The 26,346-nt window shown below is 40.4% G+C and overlaps 1 protein-coding gene across 9 annotated transcripts in view; it reads left to right on the top strand.

The window, feature by feature from the left end:
• The window catches only part of TNRC6C (trinucleotide repeat containing adaptor 6C), a 104,607-nt gene that overhangs the window by 66,428 nt on the left and 11,833 nt on the right, over positions 1-26,346 (top strand). For 4 of the 9 annotated variants that reach the window (XM_065693979.1, XM_065693975.1, XM_065693984.1 and 1 more), the window contains 14 exons: positions 6,651-6,860; positions 8,092-8,258; positions 8,954-9,058; positions 9,483-9,563; positions 10,319-10,376; positions 10,576-10,721; positions 16,494-16,643; positions 18,149-18,295; positions 18,727-18,849; positions 20,194-20,277; positions 20,595-20,826; positions 22,555-22,722; positions 23,701-23,892; positions 24,033-24,176. In XM_065693979.1, the coding sequence (XP_065550051.1) occupies positions 6,651-6,860; positions 8,092-8,258; positions 8,954-9,058; positions 9,483-9,563; positions 10,319-10,376; positions 10,576-10,721; positions 16,494-16,643; positions 18,149-18,295; positions 18,727-18,849; positions 20,194-20,277; positions 20,595-20,826; positions 22,555-22,722; positions 23,701-23,892; positions 24,033-24,176 (2,007 nt within the window). The remainder of the gene's footprint in view (positions 1-6,650; positions 6,861-8,091; positions 8,259-8,953; positions 9,059-9,482; positions 9,564-10,318; positions 10,377-10,575; positions 10,722-16,493; positions 16,644-18,148; positions 18,296-18,726; positions 18,850-20,193; positions 20,278-20,594; positions 20,827-22,554; positions 22,723-23,700; positions 23,893-24,032; positions 24,177-26,346) is intronic. The other 5 variants (XM_065693981.1, XM_065693978.1, XM_065693976.1 and 2 more) reach the window with 4 other exon arrangements.

Raw genomic sequence — 26,346 nt, 5'->3', positions numbered from 1 at the left:
GACAGAGTACTGCTGTAGACGAGCATCAGGGAATAAAAATGGGGGGAAAAAAGGAGAAAACCGCTTAGGTGGAGGTATTGAAATAAAAGTTTCTGGAGCTCTGACCACAGACTTCTCAAAATAAATCTGGTCTTGCAGTGCTCTTTGAAACTCTTCATGTGATTTTTGTCTCTGAGTTTCTGTTTCGTCTTTGTCGTGGCTAAATATTGACTTTTTCACTGTGTTTTTCTCCAAGTGGGATTTGTTCTCTTCTGTCATTTTTCTCTTTGATGTTTTGAAGTAATTAAAACTTACTGTAATATCTGTTTAAAAATAGTCTCATGTTCCCTACTGTGGTCAAATATTTTAATGGCTGAGAATATCTTTCGTAATAAAATAACATGTGCTTCAGGAGGAGAAGTGTTTAAATAGGTTTGTCCTTGGTCAGTCTGCCATACGTGATCTCTAATCCATTTACCTGAAACATATTTCATCCATATTTAAAACTTTACCCACGAGACTGACAATTCCAATTTCTGAATTGTAGTGGAGAGATCACGAAAGTAGGGGTTTGGTGGAGTCTCTTCCAGTAGGCTGATTTTTGGATGATTACATTGGTGCTTGTCAGACTGTTTGTATGTAGCAATGTATTGTTAATGCTGCTCAAATAATCTAACACCTTGCAGAGGAGAACTTACTGAGTCCTTCCTACGTTGAAAATGGCATTTAAAAGCTAGTGCTAATCTGCAGCAGTTCCTCTGGTGAATAGATGGTAGCAAAGGAAGGATTTCTTTGAAGTAACGTCTGTGCAGTCAGAGGACTGCTTATTAATGGTAACCATCCGCTCCTTAAAATGACCGTCTTGTGCATCTTGCAGAAATGTTTATTAGAAGGATTTGAAGATCCTAAAGCAAAACCAACAGAAGGCAGGTTAGAATATAGTTCTGATATTAAAATTTAAGTCAAGTTATTGAGGGCATGAGTTAGGCCTCGTGTATTTTTGCTTGCGTACAGTTGTGCACGTAGGAACTGATCTAAAAGCCATACCTGGGACTGTTTGGAAGGATTATTGTCCAATCTGCAGCAGGAGTCTAGGAGCAACCCCGTGAGCCTTTATGTGTTATGCCCATCTTTACTTCTGACTGTGCCCCAGAGGGGCAGAGTGGGGTCATGTGCTTATCTTACAGAGAGAGAGAGAGAGCAAGGAATGGCATTTAAACTGATCCTATCAGATTCCCTATTCACAGTGCAGGAGACCTGATTTAACATCTACAGCAGCCAGCAGCTGTACGGCAGTGTCCTGTTGGTCTTTGTGCAAATCTACACAGACTTCAAACATCTACAAATCATGTCCTGCCTGGGACAGCTGAAAGATGAGAAGAGTACTGAGTGGATTTCCAGTGACACAGGCCTTGGCTTGCAGTTTGGTGTTGTGCTGTTAAACCTTGTTTTTCCTGCGCCAAGTCCCTGTCCTGTTGGCTATGCATTTCCAGCCTCTACACTAAGGGAGACCAGAATCCTGTAGCCAGGGGACTTCTTTAATCCCCAGCCGTATTTCATCCAACAACAATTATTTTCCTTCTACAGTATTTCCCTGCAAAACATGATTGTGTAATTAAAGGCAGTGCCATAAGGCACAGGTTTAAGTGCTCATCTAAGATCTTACAACGCGTGAACTAAGTAGTTGTCACTGGTATTTTGTCTTCTGCATGGGCATGACATGCTTGGACAATCATTTTTATGATTCCCTGTTATTCAAGCAATATCCCAAATAAGGAAACATGGATTCTGTTCCCGTGCAAGTGTTGCGTAGCTGTCAGATGGCAGTCACACATCCTGAAAGCAAAGAAGTGGATTTTAACTCTTCTGTACAGCACTAGTTAGCTGTTCACAAAGGAGCAGCCTTCCCTTTTGGGTTCTATATTTATTCTATATTAGTTTAGAAGTAGAGGCCAGGTTGCAGTCTTGTTATTCAAGTTGTCACCCATCCCCAGAAGTTCTCAAAGTTCTTTGGATACAGAACTTCAAAGCTACTGATGGGAAGCAGATGCTGGGACACATGTGTTGAAAATACATAATGCTCAGAGGAATTCCTTTTTCTGTCAAAAAGGGGTGGTGTGTGGATAATGTGATAAATGTTGTCCTTTTTGGCTGTAGGAGCTTGCTACCAAACCAGTGGTGAGTTATTTAGGAAGACAAGCAGAAAGCCAGTGTAGTGGTTTGGATTTAGGTTTAATGGTTATCTATCTAAATTACTTATGCATAATTTTTGCTAACACTTTTAACTCTTGCAGCTTTGATACAAGGGGAATAAGAAATGAGAAAAGGTTTTGCAAACAGGGATGATTAAAAGAGAGTGGTTTGGATCCCAGACAGCACCAGATCCTTCCTTCAAATGCTGAGGGGTGGGCTTGATGCTTTCTTATTCCCATTAAGTGGTTAGAGCCTGGGAGGGTTCCAACCACCCATCCTCCAGCTGAGAACAGAAACAGCAAACCATAATGTAAGCTTCCCTCTGCAGATTTTAGGTTGAAATCCAGGACTTCTGAAAGCTCTGAACATCATCTGCTCCTTCTGCATTCCTGTGCTGTTGTCTAGGTGGCAACTTCTGTGTCATTCATAGCATGTAATTGCTGTGAAGCAGAGATTGCAAGTGATGTATTTTCTTTACTTGGAACTTTAACCTGAATGGATTTGAAACCAGATCAGCTTTGAGCTCTGTTAGGATGCTCATGTGAAAACCTAAAACCCTGTGCTCAGCCCTCTTAACAGCCAGGTTCTGGGGACAGCCAAGTGATCCTGAGCAAGCTGCCCTCCAGTTCCACACAAGGTTGATCTCAGTGCTGAAAGGCAAATAGGAGATTCCCTAAATCATGGAGCTCCGCCACATGAACTGGAATGCCTTTCAGAAAATGAAGACTTCAAATGTTAAGGGTTACAGTTGAATTATATATATATATATATATATATATATATATATATATATAACCCTCCCTTTTACATCCTCCACCCCCATAGCTTATTTCTTTTCTATTATTAGCAGATTAACTAGTGACTTTAACAAGCAATCTCTTTTCTACCTAATTTTTTCGTTTTTCATCGACATCAGGTTCTGATATTTTGGGTTGCCTGTATTGTAGTCATATGCTCTGGTATTCATCACAGACCAAACAACTTCAAGGAAAACAATTCCTGCCATCCAAATGACTATAGGGTTATTTTGAGGGAAAACAACTGCATCCTGCCACAGCTTAGTTAACATTTCACTTTCCCTTGAGGATTTCCTCTTGGCTGTAGCCCAATGTTAATTATGGTTTTATTTCTATAAAACAAAGCTCTGCCAATGTGTCCATGTTTATGACTCGCTGTGATCTTTTTGGTTCTTGCGATGTGAACAGTGTTTAAAAACTTCACTTTCTTGCCAGAGAACCTTTTAACAGAGCTCGTTCTATTGCAAAACAACATCAGGCAGATCTGGGTTGTTGCTGAGGCACGGAGCTGTAGGAAAAGCCTAAATGAGTGTTATTTTCATGAAAAAAATAACCTTTCTGTGAGCGGAATTTTTGAAAACAGGGTGGGTTCAGGTTTGGGGACCCCTGTGAAGGTGTTTTCCTTCCAAACAGCTATGTAAAGGAGTTTAAAAGTACCTTCTTGCCTTCATTCAGTCCCCCTGTAATGCTGTTTGTGAGCTGCCCTTAATAACCCTGGGAAGCATCACACTGCCAGAGACAAGCTGCTGGGACTACAGAATCTTTGAACTAACGTTCCACCTGTGTCTGTTTCAAATACGGAACAGACTGGATTAGTGAAAAAAGGAGGAAAAACCTTGTTTAAAAAAGAAAGGCCTTTGGAGAATACAAAGGAATTCTTTCACCTGTAGGATTTGCAGCATTCACTCCACAGTGTATTTTTATTGACCTTTTTAAAGTTTCTAAAGTAGTCATATGGAGTCATAGAAAGGCAGCACAGAGGCATCTATTGTATTCATACAGTAACATGAAGACTGCAGGTACTTGACACAGAGGGAAGAACGGGTTTGTAACTGATGAGTACTCTGGAATTCACATACAGGTTAATTTTTGCTGTGCACAAATTAGTTCTCCAGCAGGCTTCAGGTTTGGTTTACTCATTCCCTGCCCTTCATTCGATGTGTTAATATACTTCTGAAAACTTGTAGCTGATGCCTTTTGTCTGCTTTTATATATTTGCAAGTATTCTCTTTAGCATTGGCTGTAATTTGTAATCCTGTATTATTTACTGCTCAGCACATTTAAAGCACTTAAAATAACTTGGACATTACACATCTGTGGCCTTTGATCAGTGTTGTTGAATTTATAGTAAAGGAACGCAAGGACCAGTTGTGATTCTCACAGAGTTTTTGTCCTGCAGCCTAGCACACTTTGCCTTTTTAGTGTATGAATTTTGTGCTTTAAGATTGATTTCATAAATTGAATTACTTTGAGTTTCCAGTCTAGGTTGCACGAGCTCAGGGGAATATCAGTATTGTACACTCTGTTGGTATTTGTATTCCTGTGGGTGCTTTAGAGATGTTTTGTTTTCAATTTCATTTGCCTGCAGTTAATCTTTTTTCAGATGCCAGTGTGATTAAATACACACAGTTGTCTGACAAGGTTACCTCCTGAGTAGCGAGGCAGAAATTCCAATCAAGTGTTCCTTAAATAAAGTTGGCTTCAAGATACAAGCAGAAGGCTTGAAAAGAAGTGTTTTAGGTGCAACACCAAGGAAGTTGTGTTAAATAGAGGCTCATTTATATACGTACACGTGTGTCTCTCTGAGTCTGTCTCCTGTACACAGAATAAACAGAAATACAAGATAGGTTGGTAGAGGTTAGAACACAGTAGTTTTGTTTCAAATGGAAAGCCCTTTAATGAAAAGGTGAAGTTCAGGGTTGTTTCAGGAGTATGTTTTAAACCACAGTGAATCTCGCTGGTAGTGAAGGAGCTTTATTAAGCTGCATGTTCCTGAACACGTAGGCTTAGTCTGGATATGTTTTATGCCATATGCACTTTGATCCGTATCTGAGAGATCTGCAGTTGCTTTAGGAAATAGAGCCTAAAATAAATCTGTAATACAGGAACACCAGAGCGGTGGGCAGATCTGAGCCCATCTATTTGAAAGGAATTTTCTTCTCTGCTAGCCAGTGTTGGAGTTATTATTGGCGACGTATGTTGCCTGCAGTTTCTAGTACAGAAATCCTGTTGAAATCAGGAAGTTCTGCAAAGACTTGGTGCTCACTTAAACACTGTTGCTTAGTTTAATGTATTTCAAGGTACTCTTAAAGAAAGTTCTTTTTTGGCAACTTTTGTGCTGTTGCCTACTTACCTCGGGTGTCAGTTTGTGTAGGAAATGTTATGTTTCTGCTCTTTGAATCCTTTCCAGAGTATTTTTACAGATTGCATCAGGAAGCAAAAAAGGAATCATGCTGCAGCAAAGTAGGCATCTAGTCCTTACATTGTGAAACACCCAGACTTTTTAATATTCATCTCCAATAAAAAGACAACCAGTTCCTGGATTAGCAGCCTAGTTAACAGGGGAAATTCAAGCAGACTGAGTTCTGCAATGCTTATTGAGGTCGTGGTTGGAATGGAATGGAATGCTTTTTGTGATAATGATAGAAAAATTGGTTAATATCAGGTATGGTGTATGTAAAACTTGTTTTCTTGCCTGTTATGTATCTATCTGGCTGCTTGGTATGTTAAAAAGTGTTTTGAACCCCATCTATGATCCAGATTGTCTCTTCAGAGAAAAAAGAAACACCTTTTTTTTTAAGAGGTAGTGGTTGGTTTAAATTCAGTTTGGCTGTGTTGCTCTGTAGGACTCAGTAGCTGTATGGCTGTTCCTGGCACATTCAACTTCAGTGCTAAAATCAGTGTCATATGGATTTAAGCGCATTACATTCAAGCCAAGCCAGACTAAGAAGGTTTCTTTAGAGTAGGTTACGTCTTTCAGTGAGTTAAAATAATACTGTGTAGGAAAACAAAGGCTTCTGCCTGCCGTTCCTCATGATTTGACTGTAGGTTTTAATTGCAGTCTTGTTTGGTTCTCCTTAAAAGCCATATTTATTATAATGTAGAAGCTCAGTGATGCAGGGGTACATGGGGAACACAGTCAACCACAAGCTGTAATAAAGAGCTTTAAGGAGTGCATACATCATATAATCTGTGTGGAAAGTGGTAACAAATGCCCTACTTTGTAGGGCATGAGAAAAGTGATTTTAGAATGTATAAATAGTAAAAAGGAGCTAAAATAGTTTAAAATCTTTCAGTGAGGCAAAGCCCAGCTCAGATTTGGGTGCAGGTCTCCTGAATGCTCTTCCTGCTCTGTGTGGTTCCCAAGCCCTGTTTGGTCTGCTCAGAGTATTCCTGTTGTACACAGCTGCTCCCTTCGGACCAGGTCTGGTGCTCACATGGCAGCCAGTCTGCTTCCAGCTACGTTAAAAATACTCTTTCTGTCTTGCCAACTTGGTATTGATTAAGAAAAAGACTTCTGAGACCAAATCAAAGGAATTTTATTTTCATATGCTTAATTAGAGACCCTTTATCTGCTTACTGGTTCAAGCTCTTTCTTTAATAAATTGTCTGTCTTTGAAGTTATTGACAGAAGAAACCTTTCCTCATGTCATTGTTCTTTTCTCCTTCCCCTTGCTTCAGCAGGCTGGGGAGAAATGCCTGCTGTCCACACAAAGACTGAAGCTTCTTGGGGAGAGCCGTCATCCCCTTCTGCTGCAGTTGATAATGGCACTTCAGCATGGGGGAAACCCCCCAGCAGTGGTACAGGGTGGGGAGATAATCCTGCCGAGTCGGCAGGGACATATGGAAGAACAAATGCTCCAGCTGCTGCCCCAGCACTGTGCAAACCAGGTATGTGCATGAGCATCACTGCCATAAGAGGATGGGGAAAACCAGGGCAAAGTGTCTCTGTTCTCTGCGAGTGTTTTTGAGCATTACCTCTGGTTTTCTGTGCAGTTAAATCAGAGCCTGTTCTAATAATTTCATTCTCAAAACAGCATTAGCTGTCTCAGAATGTTAATATTCCAGATACCAGATTAATACAAAAGTATGAATACAGTGCATCGAGCCAATAAATTTAAAGGCATTCCTTAGAGTATTGTTGTGTACTGCAAACGGAGTATAGTAGAGGTGCAGGAAACAGTGAAACTGCAGAAGAGTGTGAATAATACTGATTTCTAGGTGCCTAGAAGAAACCTGTATTGGGATGAGAAGCACCTTGAGCTCAGTTAAGATGAAGGAAAAGCAAAACATGAGGATGCCTAGACAACCTCACTGGTTAAACTAAGGGAAGGGATGTCTTCTTCAGCTCTTAAAACTGTTGACAGGTTCAGGAGCATCCTGAACAAGTTGCTGCTTCACAGTTCCCAACTAACGTTACTTAATAAAAATGCCCTGTCTCTAAGTGCCCTGAAGGCAACAGTGCATGCTTCTGCTTTGGTTGTGGAAGGTTTTACTTTTCACTCCTGCAAAATACTTCACTGAGAAATAGTTAGAAAGCCCCGGAAACATAAAACAGGGTCTTAAGATGAGTAATCCCAGTTTTGAACAGAGTAAGCAGAATAAAGTGGAACGAGGTAACACAACCTTGTAATTGAATGTGAGGTGCTCCCTGCAGCCCACGTGTCCTTTCAAATGCCATTCTTCTGAGGTGGGAATTGAGTTTCTGACCATTAATGACCTTGAAATTTGGTTTTGTTTGATGGAAGAATGTGACAGCTTAAAAAGGTAAGGTGCATTGAAAGCGAAATAGCACTTAGCCAAGTGTGTGATCATACTTCAGGTTTCTTGTTCCTAGGAGACGGGAATGGCCATGACCACAGATCTTACTTGTTCGGTACAAAGCAAGACTTGCTGTTGCTGGATGCTTTCTTCTCTGAAGTATTCAGAGAAGTTTTCTTTTTTGCTAGCTTCGAAGAAGGTGTCCTTATCATTTAATGCTAGTGAAGCTGTTTGATGAATCTCTGTATCTCTTGAAAATACTCAAATGTTAACATACTGGATATGGCATAAAAAGATATTCCTGTTAATTTTGCAGGAAATTGAGTAAGTTTTTTCTTCTCCCTCTTTTCTTTCCCTCCAGCTTCAAAATCTATGCAAGAAGGCTGGGGCAGTGGTGGGGATGAAGTGAATCTCAGTACTAGTCAGTGGGAAGATGAAGAAGGAGATATGTGGAATAATACTGCTTCACAAGAGAGCAGCTCCTCCTGTAATTCCTGGGGGAATGCCCCGAAGAAAGGACTTCAAAAGGTAAGACAAAAATCAAGGTGCTGTCTGAAAAGGAGTGGAATTAGTGTAACATTTCTAGAGTAATTGTTCTGTTGCATTACACCTGAACTCTTATATTAGACCTCTGATACCTGAACACGAATGCAGCTTGCCACTACAGTGGTTCAAGTACAGCCTACCTTGTTTCCAGGGGAAAATGGGAGAACTTTGTACCTTGTTTCCAGGGGAAAATGGGAGAGCTTTGACTTTAAGCATGTCAGATGCTTTGGGAGGTTTTGTTGTTGCTTTTGTTTTCTGTAGGTTTTAAAGCTTTTATGTGTTTTAAAGAAATGATAATGTATTAACAGAAACAAAAAGGTGGTAATGGGGCTTTCAGACACTTTCCATGGTGGTAGAAAAGCAAACAGTAGTCTGTGATGAAGTGGTTCAACAAAAAAATACCTATTTCTGATTTTGTGATTTGTATTTCTTAACTTACTCATTGTAAGTTTTGTACTGGTATGAGAACAAAGCAAACCTGTATTAATGCTGCACTCCTTCGGGAACATGCTTTTATGTTAGGAAGTTTTCCATTGCACAGTCTTTATTTCAGGACAAGGCCAGGCTGTAACTTAAAGGAATTGGGAATGCATTTAGCCGGTTTGTTAGTTATTCCATTTGCCAACAGTTAGGCCAGTGATTTGATCAAGTATGGTTGTTTCTTGTACTGTCCGCAGCCCAAAACAAATCCACGCTTGTCCCTTGGTACTTTCTGGAGAACTGAAAGGAAGAGACTTCTTAAGGATTTTGTGATAGAAAAGCTGCACAGAGATCTTTTAAAGGTGTTTATCTAGACGCTCTTGTTTGTTTTTAAGAAAATACACTGAGTAACATTCTTAACTTCAAGGTTGAAAACTTGGTTTTGGGAATGTTTTTCAGGAAGTGTTGTACTATTTCAGAAGCTTTAATTAAAACGAAATTTGTAAATTCAAAGGTGGCTTTAATTCAGTGGTGAGCCAATCAAATACTAAATAGTACACTGAACACCTCTTCAGCGGAGATAAAATTTGCACACTTTGTGGGGGAAGAGAATCATAGTTACGTTGTTCGGAGGGTTCTTCAGTCCTTTCTAAATTAATGTACTAATACATCTTTCAGTAGCATGTATTATTAATATGAAAAACTTACCATCTATTTTATGTACATCTCACTAGTATGAACGAGGGAACCAGACCATTAATGGAGTCTCCCAATTTATTTACTAAGGGCATGAAGACATCTAGCAAGCAAGATGAGGCCTGGATCATGAACCGTCTGATAAAACAGCTCACAGACATGGGCTTCCCTGTGAGTAGTGTTCACAGACAGAACATGCATGCCCCAGCTTTGGTAGCTGACTGTCAGCGTTTCAGACTGTAACCACAAAAAGATATTCAGTCTGTTCTTCAGGCTGGGGAGTAGTTCTTCTTCCTGCATTTAGACATTTCATTTCATTTAGACTTCCCTGTGAGGGTGCTGTGGAGCTGGCACAGGGTGCCCGGAGAAGCTGTGGCTGCCCCATCCCTGGCAGTGTTCAAGGCCAGGTTGGATGGGACTTGGAGCAACCTGCTCTAGTGGAAGGGTTGGAACTGGATGAGCTTTTAAGACTCCTTCTCGGCCAAACCATTCCATGATTGTATGATTATTCTAGTTTCAGAAATCTCCATTGTAAGCTACTAGAGTGTTCTCTGAGATCACTCGATGATACACTTTGCATGATGATATTTATAGATCTTTTGAAGTTCAGAGTTTTATAAAACAGGTGTTACCAGTCCTTGGTTTTCTTAGAGAAAGGCATAGTGATATTTAAGTTGCCCATAGAAAATGGGAAGATGGATTTAAACTGAACAGTAAGGTTTGACCTTCTAGAACTGGTACTTACTTGAGAAACTGAAGCTTAATTGTTGTGGGGATTGATGAAAGCAGAAAAAAAGTGTGCACAGACATTATTTGTGCTGCCGAGTAAATATGAAACTCAGCACTTAAGAGTGTTTTCTCTGTTTGCTTTGAAACCATATAGGCATGGTTATTTTTTCTCTAAACATAATTTGTATGTTTGACAGAGAGAGCCAGCAGAAGAGGCCTTGAAGAGCAACAATATGAATCTCGATCAGGCCATGAGTAAGTGTCTGTGTAATTTTTTCTTCCTTTAAATCAACACAGGAGCCATTCATGAGTCTAAGAGTTTAACCTTATCCAGATTATGGGTAATATTTTCTTACTTCTGCTTTCTTAAGTACGACCTACTTCTCTGAACTGCTGATGGCCAATTCATTGTCTTTGTGTGGCCTTTTTCAATACATTTCTCTTTTCTGTGAAGGTGCTCTGCTGGAAAAGAAGGTGGAAATGGACAAGCGTGGAATGGGAGTGACCGACTATAATGGAATGGTCACCAAACCCCTTGGCTGCCGCCCACCACCAATCTCCAAAGAGTCTTCCATGGACCGCCCCACCTTCCTTGACAAGGTAAGTTCAGGAATGTGAATGATACACAAACCAAAACAGTACAGTGTAGAAATACTGATGATTTCCACTGTCTGCTTAGAAAGCTGATAGATAATTACATATTGCTGGTTTTCTTTTCCTCTCTTTTCGCAAGCTTGTGGGGAATTTAAACCTTGTGGAAAGGACCAATGATTTGATCTCCACATAGAAATAAACAGTGGTCATCCCCAGTGTTATACTTGGAAAGAAAACTTACTAAGGAATCAGTAGTGCGGTGGAACTAGAAATGGGAAGAACAAGGAAATGGAGCACAGAAAGCCTTTCACTCTGCAAGAGTCCAGAGTCAGTGAGCCTTGCCTGAATTAATGGGCAGGACCAAGGCCAGAATCTTGGAAGAATTAGGCTCCTGATTCCTGTCTTGAGTTTTGAGTTCCTTACAGATTTCAGTGAAAGTTCAGTATTTAATAGGAACAAATACCTGAGGTATTTTTGTTAAGTAAAGAGCAGACACAAAATCATAAACAGCTTCTCCGATGAGCTTCCTTTCCTGTGATTACATATGACAAATTTTCCAACACCATGTAAGGACTGAGAGAAGGCAGCCTCAGAAGTTTGTGGTGTCCAAGATTCAAACTAAAGAAAAGGATGTGGGGAAAAACAGCCAAATCTGCAGTAGGAAATTATTTACAACCTGACCTACAAATCCCTCAGAATCTTCCCCCAAATTATTAATAGGGGAAGAAAAATGTCTTGATGCTCTTCTTTATTTAACAGATTATTTGAAATGTTCTTAATGGGTGGTTTCTGAATGCAGAAATCTGTGCTTTTCACAAACAATGCTGAAACCAATTCATTTTACACAAGCTGTTTGCAGGATGTGAGACAGAAGTGATCTCTAGTCTTGTTAACACAGGCTGTATTAAAAACTTTACTGACCCTGAATAGTGATTATCCTTCCAGCCCTTCACCCTCTGTTTTCTTAGAGTCTTAACTAAAGTGTTATCCTTAAAGTTACGGTTTGTGTTGTGACAGGTTTCCAGGTGTTGTGCTAAGAAAATTGGCATGGTGCTACACTAGGACATCTGATAAATACTGACCTTTTCATGACAACTATGACTGTTTGCGCTGTCATCACAGGCTAAACAGTTTGCTGAGTTTTAGTGTTGGTACAATGCAAACTGTAAACAAGTTAATTTGATCAAGCACAAATGGATCTTACATAATTACGGGTTATTTATGTGAATAAGCTAAAATTAGCATCTGTACTAAATTTGCTTTAGAGGGTCCTGGCATATCAAAAGGTTTTGTAATAGTTGAGTGCTGCCACAGTGCTGCAGAATCGAGGGCAATGGCAGCTTCCTGTAAAGAGTATGTGTTGGAAAACTGCTCTTCTACTTTTGGGGAAATAATAGCATTTCTTCTTTCTGGGCTCCCTATTTGTGATGGTCACCACATCATTCACATACGGCTTTTTTTCCTTAAACCAGGCTGAGCTGCTTGTGTATTTCCTCCAATGTCAGGCTCAATCTGGGTCATCTTCCTTCTTTTTCCCTTCCTGCCATGTGAAGTTCATTCTTAACTATGGCAAATCCGTTTGCTGATGGCAGACTTTAATGAATATGTTGATTGAAAGATCTCTCTCCTGAAGAAGGTCACAAAATTCACGTGGGCATGCCCGTTAACCTTTTATTTTCTAGAGTAACAGGAGCTTGAGCAGTACAATTACTGCCAGAGAGAGAGGTGCATTATGTGCAGCATGATGCATAATTACAGAAACATATGTTAAACACCACCACTGAGAAGGGAATTCTACGATCATTAATATTCATACAGCAAGTAAAATCTGTCAGTCTAGGCATAGTCTGTCACAGTGACTTTACTATAACAAAGGAAATAATCCCAAACTCTATTTGTTAGCTATCAGAGTGTTGAGCAACTTGGTAAGTGAATTAAGCAAATAGAGTTGCTACTCTAAGAATAGATATTTTTTCCAAAGAAATTCTTCTCAGATTTACAGCTCATGCTGCTGGAGCAACTCCTTCTCCAAACCTTCCTTTCCCTTTGAGGTACTATTTCAGAGTATTTAGCCTGGAGCTGCCTTGCTTCCTGCTCAGGTCAGTGTTGGTCAGTACAAAAGTGCTTTGCATAGCTGAAGCACACCAGCCAGTGTTCCTTATTTTACTTATTGTCTTAGCAAGTCATTATCCTTTTGCTTGGCTTTGCTAAGTCTTAAATAAGTTATGTGAGGTTCCTCTTCATGACGTTGTAAGTTGAGTTCATGTGCTGACTGCTGCTGCCCTTCCTCAGCTGATTCCCTCTCAGCTCACCTGAGTTGAGACTCCAGGATTTCTCTCCTGCATTTTCTCTGACAGATAAAGCCAGCACTTACTCTTCTTTATCTTATGCATTTGAGGAGAGAGAATTTACAGCCTTGACATTTGCTTCTGAACCCATTGAACTCCCTGTTCTCTCTGATTAGTAGTGATCTGTGCAGTTGAACTTCACCTTTGACTGTTTGCTTTCACCTGCTCCTCAGTATTTGCTGCAGATACTCTTTATTCTGTGTCACACTGAGTCGATCTTTGGCACTTAGTACTTTGTTAATTGTATTACTTGTCAGGATGTTATCTTGCCCTGTAGCACCATAAGAGAAGGGGGAAAATCCAGTGACTTCAAGGAAATAAAGATCCAGATTAGCAGTACCCTGATACGTTACCTTGTGCTTGGTGTGGCGATCACACTGTACTTGGGTATCAGATTTGCTTGAGGATGTCACCTGATGTCTTCTGGAGCCATCCAGTTTGTAAGAAAAGTATCTTTAAAAATACCAGAAATAAGCCCAGAGTGCTTCAAAGGGTCTTTTCTGAAAGTGGAGGGATTTGGGTTCATACCTCCCACTCCTGAGTTCTGGGCCTCAAGTTTGGTGTGCATTCTCACTGCACCTAATGAGTGGTGTTCTCAGCTCTGAAGGAGAATGTGGTGGTTTGCTAATCTGCACTGATCACCACATAATTGAGAATCTTGAACCATATAGAGATGTCACTTAATTTTTTAGCATAGTCAGGTGGAAGTGTGGAACTCTGGACCATCTTATTAGTTGTGATCAAAAGTCAGGTCAGCTCTAAAGAGAAGTACCATCAGCCTACTTTGACACTAGTTCAAGCTTGCCTTGTGTGAGGCTTCTGTTAGCCCCCTGGCAGACCTGTTTTCCCTCCTGCTCTCCTCTGCCTTTGCATTTTTAACCTTTCTCCCATAATGGCAGCAGAGAGGCTTGTGTTCTTTGCCCTGGTGCTGCTTCCAAACTGTCTCCCAGATTCTTGAGCATGTAGGAGATCATGAAATTCTCACCTTACAAATTAAGTCTCCTTTTCACTCCTGTCTTGTTTTCTGATTAGCTCTTCCTCTCTGCTGTTGAGAAATCCAGGTCTACAAGCCTTGATGCCTGTTGGCTGCAGTCACATTCTTCCAAAAATATTCTCACTAGACTTCTTCCTTGTTTCTAATTAAAGCACAATGTTGGAAACTTTTCCTAATCATAGAATAGTTGGGTTTTAAGTCTGTTTAAAAAAGTCTAAAGCAGTGCTGGATTGAGCATGAGGATGGCCATTCAGGTGTAGGGGATTTGTTTAATTGATTAGCCTGTGGGAGAACTGTAACATAAATCCACTGAAGAGGAAAGGTTAGGTAGGAAAGATGACTCTTCAGGAAACAATTATTACATAAAGGAGACTGGAAAATAATGGATCATAAACTGTTGTCAGGAGTATAGTGTCATGTCGTCTAGGATGAGAATGACTGAGGAGTACTTGATGTTGACCAACTAAAATGCTTTACGTTAAATGAATTGATTTCAGATCCACTTACAGAGCGCAGCTTTGTGCATCACAGTGGGCACATTATGACAAGTTCAAATTACAAAAATAGAACAAAGTGAATGTGAACAATTGTTACAAAATTGCTACAGAAGACATTTGCTGCAGTTCAGCCAAGGAACACACTTGGGAAGGTGGGTGTGCAGCAGCATTCTGCTTGTTCTGCATATTAGACGCCCAAGTCTCCAGTGTGGCTTGTCCTCCACCATCCCTGGCACTGCTTATGTCCAAAATGAGAGAAAATAATGGGAATGAGACAAGACTTGAATAAATTTGGGGGGCTGGGAGTGATCACATCGGTCTTTCATTGTCAATAGGCCTGTTCGTATAGGAAGCAATGGCATCTGAAGGCGAGATCGCGCATGGAGCTTGAAACGATTTTCACTTTAAACGGGGAAGGGTAGAATTGTAAACATATGTCTGTGATCTAAGGAGAAATCCTTGAACCTGTTCCTGTCATGCAAGCTGCAGTTGTTTGTGGAGTGTGACTGATGTCCAGTAGAATGTAAAATATCTTGAGCTGCGAGGCCTTGGGGATATCATTAGAAAATGTCAGTGTCCCCCTTAGGATAGTCAGATAGCATGTCAAGTGTCACTTTGCCTCATAGTAAAGAAACTTTTGCTTTGCATCAAAGGGGAGCTGTTGAAAATGCATTTTTCAGGATTAACTTGAAACATAAAATTCACCAAGTGTGCTGGCTGCATCAGCTCATTTATTTGGGTCTCTGTTTTGCGGACTGGGCTGCTTTTGTAACAAAGGTTTATCAGTATCTCACAATCTTCTGGGGCACTGAATTTACTGGTTGAAAGAACCTAGCTTCTCACCTATTTAAAACCCTTTTTTTGCAGTGAATATATTGCCTGAAAACCACCAGTCCAGCACATTGCAAATTAAAGATTTTTCACTCTGTCTGTTTTTGGAGCTCTACTTTGTACACAGTGTTATTTGATCATACTTGCCGCAGGCTTCCCAGACATCAAAGCACAGTTTGAGATAGAACTCGGTACCCCACTGTATTACTAGCTAGATATCTACCTGTTTGATTGAGGATTATATGGTTTTATTTTCTGACTTGCTGTTTGCCCCCCATGGGCACTGCCTTCTGTGCCTCATATCCATGTTCAGCAGTGGTTCCTTGCAACCCAGTTATCAGAGGGGACTCCTTATGTCTTGCTAAAATCTGCCTCCTCCTGGGGGACACTAAGGCAGGGTCTTAATTGCTTTCCCAGGAAGGCCACACAGACAGCATTATCATTATTGGGTTTAAGTATTTTTGTTCATTGGGTGTGTTAGAGTGTAATGTTTCATAGTGGATAATAATAACAACTCAGTGCTACGTGAATATTAAAAAAGTCTCACTTGGCTCCGTTAGGAAAGGAGATTAAAGCAAAAATGCTTTTTTAAAGAGCAGAGCTATGATGTGGAACCAAATACACACTGATTTCATATCAGCTGATCTGGCCTTTCCCATGTTCTGGTTTAGCAAAAGCAGTATGTCCTATGCCTGTGCTCCGCTACTGAATTCACCAAACATTCCCTAAAATGTGCTGGGTCTCTTCCCTTTCCACCTTTCAGTCTGGTAGAGAGGAGAGGAGAAAATCTAAGGGGGAGGAGATGGTGGCCACATATTAGCTCTGCTAGAATAAATTCCTCCTTTCCTTCTGGAGAAGTGAGTGAGGGTGGTTGTGCATTTGTGAAATAAGTGCAACAAATCAAAGAAAAACAGTACCTTAATCCAGTTTCTCTCTTTTTTCTCCCTTCACTTCATACTCTCATTCCCTGTTATTCATACCCTTATTTTTTATTATTATTATTTAATATTTTTATCCATCCCATGCCTTTTTATATTCCCATGGGACACTGTTTGTGCTGCCTGCTCCTGGGCGCCGCACACAGCTCACCCTTTCTTTCTCCAATCAGGATGGCGGCCTAGTGGAAGAGCCCACTACTTCACCATTTTTGCCTTCACCAAGCCTGAAGCTCCCCCTTTCAAACAGTGCACTCCCTAATCAGACCCTGGGCGGGATTGCCTCAGGGCTGGGCATGCAAAACTTGAATTCTTCTAGACAGGTAAGGCTGTCGGGGGAGATTCCAAGTTCAATTTTAGCTCTCTTGGACTCGCTGCTAGTGCCTGTCACTGAAAGTGGGTGCAACATCTTTGTTCACATGAAATATCAATGGAAAAACTTCCCTGCTGTGTAAACACTTCATGTTATAGGACATTAAAACAACTGCTTAGTAGTAATTAGCCTGCTAATTATATGCATCCGTTGAGAAGAGACACTAGTGTTATGGATTTATACCATTACCCCTAGTATAGCTCTGCCTTGATTGATGTGAGGTTTCGTGTTTTGAGGCATTGCTAATGGTCACAGAATTTAAGGCAGAGACATTGCTCTAATTTATCTTTCCTGGCTGGCATAATTACTCAGTGATGAGATGGGTGAGAGGTGATGGAGGCATTTTTATTCCTGCTGTAGTGGCAAGACAGCTCATAGCTTTGACAGGTAAGAAAGGAACTGTGCTTCTAGCATCTCTGGTCAAATCAAGAGGAGTTTTTTGGCACCTAGGTAGAGCATAGAATCTTTTAGGTTGGAAAAGATCTTTAAGATCATCAAGTCTAACTGTTAACCCAGCACTGCCAAGTCCACCACTAACCCATGTCCCTCAGGGACACATCCACACATCTTTTAAAACTCTCTAGGGATGGTGACTCCACCACTGCCCTGGGCAGTCTGTTCCAGTGCTGGCCAACCCTTTGGTGAAGCCGTTTATCCTAATAGTCTATTTAAACCTCCCCTGACTCAGCTTAAGGCCATTTGCTCTTGTCCTATCGCTTGTTATGTGGGAGAAGAGACATGATACCCACCTCACTATGCTGAAACCAAAAGAAAAGGAGGAAAGAAGATGGAGAGGAAGATGGATAAATACCATGAGACTGAGAGTCCATAAACTGCTGTTGGTTATGAAAAGGGGTTTTTTTCCATATAAATTAAAGTTCCAGCAAAGATAGGATATAGCAACACAGAAGAACTCTCTGTCATTCTGTGGTGGCTTTTCTTACATATATTCTTTCAAAGTTAGTTTTCTAAAGGCAATACTTGTCAAGCACTTACAGCCCATTAAGCATATCTTTCAGAAGCAGAGACTGCACTAATAGCATGTCCATTACCAGTAGGTTGGTAAAATGACTAAGTATAAAAACTGCCTGGCTAATTTAAAGACTGGGATGCTGTGAGTTTAATGACTTCATTCTCCTGGCTCTTCCTACACAAATACAAACATTTTTGGCGAGTACTTTTCAGTATTCATCTTATGACCCTCTGGGGTTATGCATCGTTATAAAAGTGATCTTCAACCTCAGCTATCTCTTTTGTTCAGGCATCTGTACAATGTTTTGGAGGTTTGGGATGTTGTGATCTGCCATGCCTGATTCTAAACCTGATTGTCAGTACACTCTGGAGGTGCTGATTTCTTTATCTGTGTCGGTCATAATCACTGAGGAAATGAGTAGCTTCCAGGTTATGTGTTGAGTGATGTCTTTAAATACCAGTGTCTGTCTTGTCCTGCTGTAGATACCGAGTGGCAATCTGGGTATGTTTGGCAATAGCGGAGCAGCACAAGCCAGGACCATGCAACAGCCGCAGCAACCGCCAGTGCAACCTCTTAATTCATCCCAGCCTAGTCTTCGTGCTCAAGTGCCTCAGTTTCTATCCCCTCAGGTTAGACAACACTTCCACTCTTGAGTTTTCCCTTTCCCTGGAACTCTTCCATATGCACTCTCCTTTCCATATGCATTCTGTCATGCTCCTGAGGCTTTGCAGCTGCTCTTGCCTGGCTGTATCTCTGTTGATTTATTTACTAGCCAGTAAGCATGTTACATTGGTAAGATGGTCTCGTATGTATGTTCTGTAGGTTGTCTGTGTGGGCACATTCTCTTCTGGGAAAAAAGTAGTGTTTCAAGAGGGCTGGGAAGCACTTTTTCTATAAATGGACATTTAAGTGTGGTTATTAAGATCTGTAGTAGAGCCTCTTCATGGTACTACTGCTAATAGTGTTTTCCAGCTGATATCTTGTGACTCTTATTAATGGCTTACACAGTTGCCAGTGTTAGAAGTAAATGTACAATGTTTAATACACTTTTCTTTCTTAGGTTCAAGCACAGCTTTTGCAGTTTGCAGCAAAAAACATTGGTCTCAGCCCTGCACAGTTAACCTCGCCAATTAATAATCCTCAGCATATGACGATGTTGAACCAGCTCTATCAGCTGCAGCTGGTAAGTGAAAGGACATGGCAAATAAGGTCTAAAACATAATTTGAGGGCAGGAAGATAAAATCAGAGAATAGCTAACTAAATTTTAAATGCATGTGACAGATCTGTAAGACAATCAGATGCTGATTTCTTTGGTAAAGTTTCTTTTTAAAGAAAAAAAATCGTGGGTTTTGCCTCAGGCTTTATAAATAGTCATTTCTGGAATGATTATCCTTTACAGCTGATCAGTGGAACTAAACAGTCAGTTGTCTTTGTACTGATGTCAGTACCATAGTATATTCTTAAACCTCATTACTCTGTACATGCCAATGTACGCAATGATTGACCAAGTGGGAAATTTGTGTCACAACATAGCAAGAGAAATCTCAGCAGTGCCAGTCCCGAGTTACCTGGGGAACTTCCTTCAGCTGCTTCAAGAAATCATAAAGTGTAGGGTAAACTTTCTGTAATTAATGGCATTTATATTAAACACAGCATGTGATGAGAGCTACTTGGTTTTGGAAAGCTGTGTACTTCATTGTATTGGCAAATTTTACATGACTTCTGAAGATTTTAATTGGATTTTAAGGGTATTTTAAAAATCTGTACTGCTAACACTAAGTATTTCCTAGGTATAAGCCTACAATTGAGGATGGCAAACTAGCTTAGGTGCTGATCTTAATGTGCTAGTCCAAGTCCTTTATTAGTAACAATGTTTGATACTGTTCATCATTTCTGGTTATGTTTCTTAGTTTTGAGGAGCACAGCTTAGATTTCATGCCATGGTAACAATTGAACAGTACCCAGCCTTGAAAAATACCTGTACAGAACTCCTTTGGATTTTAAATTCACATTTTTCAAAGAAACACCTTGGAAAAGAAATTTACCACCCCATGACCCGCATTAAAATACGTGGTATTTTTCTGGAGTAAAGCAACACAACTGATTAAATACCAAGTGTTGTCAGAATTTAAAATGTCCAATAAAAGAACTAACTATTGGTGTTTATCTTATCTATAAGATATTACAAACTTCTATTTTAATTTTTGCTTTATGTTGCAATATTTTCAGGGGAAAAAAGTAGGCTTCTATCTTTGACCTCTTACTGCTCACAAGCTTGCTCATCAGGTTTCTTATTGATGTTTTTGGTTTAAAGAGAAAAGACAAGCAAAAAACGAACACTAGGCTGAAATGTGTTACAAAATATAATTGTAATAAGATTGTTACTTTTGCTTCCTTGGGAGTTTTCAGAAAACTCCCAGTGTTTCTGTCTTTTGTGTTTTATAATGTACGAGAGTAGTTCAGACAAGCTTGTTTGGCTTTGTGTATGTGTATTAGGACCTCTGACCTCTCACTTCTGTCTCTTAGGCGTACCAACGTTTACAAATCCAGCAGCAGATGTTACAGGCTCAGCGTAACGTTTCCGGACCCATGAGACAACAGGAGCAGCAAGTAGGTTTGCCTGCCACTTCAATCTCTCTGCAAGGGTTTGTCTTCAGTAGCTTAAAGAGATTGTACTGCTTATAGCAAGGCAGCTATAGCACCCTTAGAAACGATAAGTGCATAGCTTGAGTATTGAAAGGAAGGAGTGCTAGAGCAATGAAGCTGTTTTACAGTATTCAGTTATTGGAGGAAAGCTCTTCAACTCTTAATATGGTCAATTTTTATTTGTAAAGAGATCTATTGTGTTATTTCACTGTAGTTTCAGACACAAAAAATCTAGTGTATTTTTGTTCAACTGAGCATTTATTGATTCTTTTCCTTGCCAGGTTGCACGTACAATCAATAACATGCAGCAGCAGATCCAGCAGCACCAGCGCCAGCTGGCCCAGGCCCTGCTTATGAAGCAGCAGCCTCCCCCTCCACATCTATCTTTGCACCCCTCTGCAGGCAAATCAGCCATGGATAGCTTTTCACCCCATCCCCAGGCTCCCAGCCTACCTGACCTGCAGACCAAAGAGCAACAGTCTTCACCGAACACCTTTGCTCCTTACCCTCTTGGTAAGTGTCCTTCTTTAAAGCAGTTCCATATGAAAAAGGCAGAGGGAGGATATTTCCTTAATTCAGCATCTAAATATTTTGATCCACTGTATAAAAAATACAGAAATAGAAAGATATGTTTATTAAATAGTATTGAAATGCCAAAACAAAATCATGGTGCTACACACCTATCTGGTAGCAGCTGCTCAGGAGGGCTGTATTCGCTTACCTGTACTCTGCCTACAAATATCAGAACAGAAGATGCACTTCATTAAGTACCTACCTCCGCTGGCATTTATGAACTAAATATAAATTAACTGTGTCATGTTGTAAAACATGCAAATGTCTTATTGATAAACAGGATATAATTTGGAAGTCATGCAAAGTCAGCTTTCCTTCCACTCTGATCAGCACTGGTAAGGCATCAGTTTTGATCAGTGTATTTCAAGAAGGATATGGCTTAGTTTGAAGGAATGCAGAGTGAGCGTTGTGCAGATGATGAGATGTTTCAAAACCATCACTGCTAAGTTAAAAAGGGAAATCCTCTGCTCACTTAAGTCTGACTTAAGTTTAGACTTGAGAGACATGCAGGGATCTTCAAAATGTGAAAGGTACCTATGAAGAGTTTTCTTGCATGTGGCTAATGCAAGAGGTAATAAACTTCTGTTGTGTAAAAGGAGATCCGGTTAAACATAAAGGATCACTGATTTACTCTAAGCAAAGATTACTGGAATAAATGACCTGGGAAGTTCTGAAATGTTTCTCACCAGTCTGTAGTAGGTTGGTCACAGATCTGTCAAATATGATTGATGTCAAAGTAATCAATTCAGCCTTGAGACAGCGTGAACAAAACAACCTTTCAGACCTGTTTTCTGTGTTGTATGCTACCTCATTCACGACGTGAAGGAGTTAATTTAACCTCTTTGTGACTCTTTATGTTGTGTACGATAAAATTGCCAAGCTGTATCTACCATGCAGCACTTTAGAAGGTAATTCTGACTGCTGTGGTGAGCTGTTAGAGGAGGGAGCATCAGAAGACAAAAGAATTTATGACTTAAAGTCTAAGAGGGAACTTCTTAATCACACCTCAGCTTCCTGTCATCTGCTAACATGCAGGATTATATATCAAAAAGGACCCAGATTCGTGTCACAGAACCGTGTCACAATTGTTACCTAAGCACAGTCCCGAGTGATTTTGTTCCGTGTATATAAAATACGTGCCCAAATACTGCAATACCTGCTCGAATGAATGGCGGCTGTTTGTATAACCCTTTAATTAGTTGCTTTCTTTGGGATTTGTACAGTGTTGTCTGCAAAATGAAATTGCAGGCATCATGGGCTTGCACTTGTGAGGCATCAGGAACATTTTGGTTTAGCAGTGGAATGCTGCAGATTCCTCACTGGTTTAAACGTAGCATGCCAGTTCATTCTTCCATAAGGCCTTTTTGGAGGCAAGTGAAGAGACTGCAAGTAGAAATACTGACAGCTTCAAAATAGTATCCCTACATCTTTTCTTTTGTTTCCACTTTTAGCAAAGTTTTAACGTTCTCTGAATTCATGGCAGTTACGTTGGTGTTCCCATAAATGCAGAAGTTCTTGACAGCAGTTGCAAGTAAGCGTAGTAATTTACTGTACACATGGACAGGTGTACTTCAAGTCAATGTTTCATAACTCCTTTAGCTGGGTTTTTAAACACATCTTCTAATCCCCCAGTCTGTTCTGGATATCTGATGACCTATTTCCTTTTAGCTGGACTGAACCCGAACATGAATGTAAATAACATGGACATTACTGGTGGTTTGTCAGTGAAGGACACTTCTCAGTCCCAGTCTCGCCTTCCTCAGTGGACACACCCCAACTCAATGGATAATCTGTCCAGTGCTGCTTCTTCACTTGACCAGAACTCCAGCAAGCACGGTATGTTACATTTAATCTCAGTGTCAGCCTGGCTTTTTGAGACTTGCCGCATATTGCAGTGGCATTTTTGTATTCTCAAGTTACTATCTGTAGTAAGTGCTCATGCGTGGTTGGTACAGAGTGCCCTTTGAGACTGGGGTACTTCTACAATTATTTCTGCAGTCACATTCAGCAGTGCATCTAAGTGGTTGCAGCTATTGCTTCCTACATGCAGTGTAGGAATGTTTTTTCCATTTGCTGAATTTCCTTGCTCAGAACAAGGAGTTCAAGTAAAACAAGCCACTACTATTGGCAAAACAAGTACCTAATTACCCGCCCTAGGAGTTAGGAGCACAGACTTCACATTTTTCCAGAAGTGTTTGCTAGTCTGTTTGAACACTTTTATCCCTAACACCTCCAGTATCTTGAATATCCAGTATTCTTTTATTTCCCACGCTAAGTTTATTCTGTTAGAACATGGTGCTGTTAACTTTGTCCTGGATTTTATTATGAGAAGCATGCATGATTTCTTTTACAATAGTTTATTCTGCAAGTAGCTGTACTGGTTATGCCAAATTGTTGTTTGCTAGTTTGTAGGACATGAGAATGGCATTTCAAATCATCCAGACCATCAACAATGAACACCTAGAGGAGATGGCTTGCTTACAGGGATATTCCTTAGTATGCTGTCTCAGCAAATTCCTGTTTACTATCAGTGTAACAATTTGAATTGCTTAGTCTCTTTTTGGCAGTAATGTAATACACATTTCTTTAGCTTGAATGTCTAGATTGTACCAGTGGTGTATCTCAGAGCTCTCATTCCTAGGAAGGCTTCAGAGGCTGTTACGCCTTGCTTACTGTGTTTACATGTTAATTTTCCTTTCTACCTTTGTAATACAGAAAGAAAAAAAAAACAAAAAAACTGTAGGGACTGATGAAATTCCATACCCAAAATTAGTGTCACTCCTAAGCAAAGCCTTTGCATTTCATTCCTTACAGGTGCTATACCTGGAGGTTTAAGTATTGGTCCTCCGGGAAAGTCGTCCATTGATGACTCTTACAGCCGGTATGATCTGATGCAGAACAGTGAATCACCCGCCAGTCCACCCGTAGCTGTTCCTCACAGCTGGTCACGTGCCAAAACTGATAGTGATAAAATTTCCAATGGCTCCAGCATAAACTGGCCACCAGGTAACAACATATAAAGTGTTCGTGTCAAATTGGTGTCCCTAAAACGCGGTTTATTTATTGAAACTTTATGCCTTCTGCTACACAGGAACTTTGGAGAATTATGACTTTATATACTCTTCTTTTTATTATATTTGTAACAGAGTTTCATCCAGGAGTGCCATGGAAAGGACTGCAGAATATTGATCCTGAAAATGACCCTGATGTTACTCCTGGAAGTGTTCCAACTGGGCCTACCATAAACACCACGATACAGGATGTTAATCGCTATCTTCTCAAGAGTGGAGGTAAACACACAAATCACATGCACATCTGTGTATACTTTATTCTTTCCAAAAAAGATGACTTCATGTATTATGGATATAGTAAATTTTTGCATGTAATCCTAATGCTTTCACTGAAAATCAGAAATACTTGATTTAAGTATGGGACTAAAAGGTTTCTGGTTTTCCGTGGGAAATTTATTTATATTGGAAAAGGGTATGAGATGTAATACAAACTTCTGTGTAACCTGTAACACTTCGTTTTGAGCAAGATTTTACTCTCCCTCCTGACCACCCTCCTGCACAAACTTTGTGAAATACTCAGAAGACGCAACACAAAAGTTCCAAAGTTGTTCCTGAAGCAGCAGGCTTTTACCACACTACTTAACTGTAGCTTTGTTAGAAGATCAGTCAGTAAAATCAATTAGAGCTGTTTTATCCCCAAAACCATCAAAGAAAAAAGGGAATGGTCTAGTCAACTAGTATTCTCAGTGCCATTCCCATTCCTTTTGTCTGGGTAGTGCTTACTTCAGAATTAAAAGAGCATTCTCTAAAACAATAAGCCATTGGGACTATGCTACTTGTTAGCTAGATGCACTGCAGGTGGATCAAGGGAAAGGTGGCTTGGTTTAATTGTGCTCAGTGTTCCAATATAGGGAAGTTATCTGCTGTCTGTTAGAGCACTCTAATATGCATAAGAGTAGTATAATCAGGCTGGCAGGAAGGACCTGTCAGGATTAAAAATGCAGGGTTTGTTCTAATAGTTACATCTGTGATACCTGCGTAGATTGTAAATCAGAACTATCCTTGCTCTGGGCTTATTAACTCAGACAAAGGCGTGTGAACTGCGAGGGAAAGGAGGCAGGGGTTTTCATTGCCTCGAATTAGTTGTCTCTAACCTGAAAACAGTCTTTATTTAAGCTGAAACATGAAGTATCTGTGTGCATGACTAATGTTGAATTAACTTCTAATGACCCAAATGTACTGTGAGGGGTAGGCAGCCTGGACTGTTTGAAGTTCTAAAAAAGAAAATGATAGAATTCAGTCGCAGTTCAGGTATGGTGCACCCAAGATATGCTCCCATTAGGCCAGAAGCCTAGCCCTGCAGAGCTGTACTTAGATGCTGCCTACTGCAGGTCTTCAAGCTTTATAGAGGGCAAGTACACATTAGTTCTCCTAGTGTGTAATTTGTCTGTGGAATGAAGAGATAATCACCCTACTTAGAGTTAGTAAAGATGAGCTTTGCAGAAGTAAACAGGTCCTCAAGAGCCAAAACCTTCTGAAAGGCAGTGACTGTTGGGGTCCATGTATGCTTCCTTTCCTCATTAGCTTTTTAGCTTACTAATGGTATAATTTTAATTAAAAATGTAGCTGCTAAATCTGTTTCTCTATGCTTGTGTAAGTGAGGTGTTTGCTTCTAGGTAAATTTGTCAGTCCGCCTCCATATGAGCTTGGGGCTTTCATGACATGCTACCAGGAAGAGGCTGTCTTTGAATACTGCAGCTTGAAGTATGCAGACTGTATTAACAGAGAAGGTCTCCAGTTAGAGGGCCAGACAGTGATGTATACCTTCCTTGCACTGCACACAGAGAAAGAGACAAAAACCTAAGCTTTTGGGTTGATTTTAATTTCACACTGTTTGCTGAGGAAGCTTTGCAGGATCAGCCAGCCTTACCCACCTGGAATAAGGGACGGTTTCAGCTCTCTGGGCATATGGGCCTTTCAATCTGATATAATTTCCTCATTCCTGCCTAGGGCATAGATTATGTCCAGAGAAGGCCTCGATCTAGAGTTGTTTTGCTTGAGACTGATGTCTGTTTTGGTGTCCTTTGTAGTGCCGTGTGTCTAGATAAGGTAGATTGGTTGGTTGCTGTTCCAGTTGGATATTATAGCCTGTGTTTTTTATTGAGCTTCAAGGGATGAGATTGCCCTTTTACTTAGTCCCTTCTACCTCAGTACATAGCTCTTTTCTGAAGAACTCACATATTTTTATTAGTCAGTTAAAGATGCTTCTGTATCACAGTCTGTCTATGTATGTCAGGAATGATAAGTCACCTAGGATACACACTTAATTTTGTTGGTGGCTGGAGAGAATGCTTCCAGCTCTTCGGGTATTTATAATGAAGATATTTTATGTTCAGTTTCTTTCATTTGCTTGCCACTAAGGAAATTGTATGTATGCTTAGATAGCTCC

This window comes from Lathamus discolor, chromosome 13 (genome assembly GCF_037157495.1).
Source record: "Lathamus discolor isolate bLatDis1 chromosome 13, bLatDis1.hap1, whole genome shotgun sequence".
Classification (NCBI taxonomy): Eukaryota; Metazoa; Chordata; class Aves; order Psittaciformes; family Psittacidae; genus Lathamus; species Lathamus discolor.
Note: the sequence above shows the minus strand (reverse complement) of the source record. Positions and strands in the feature narration are given on the sequence as shown.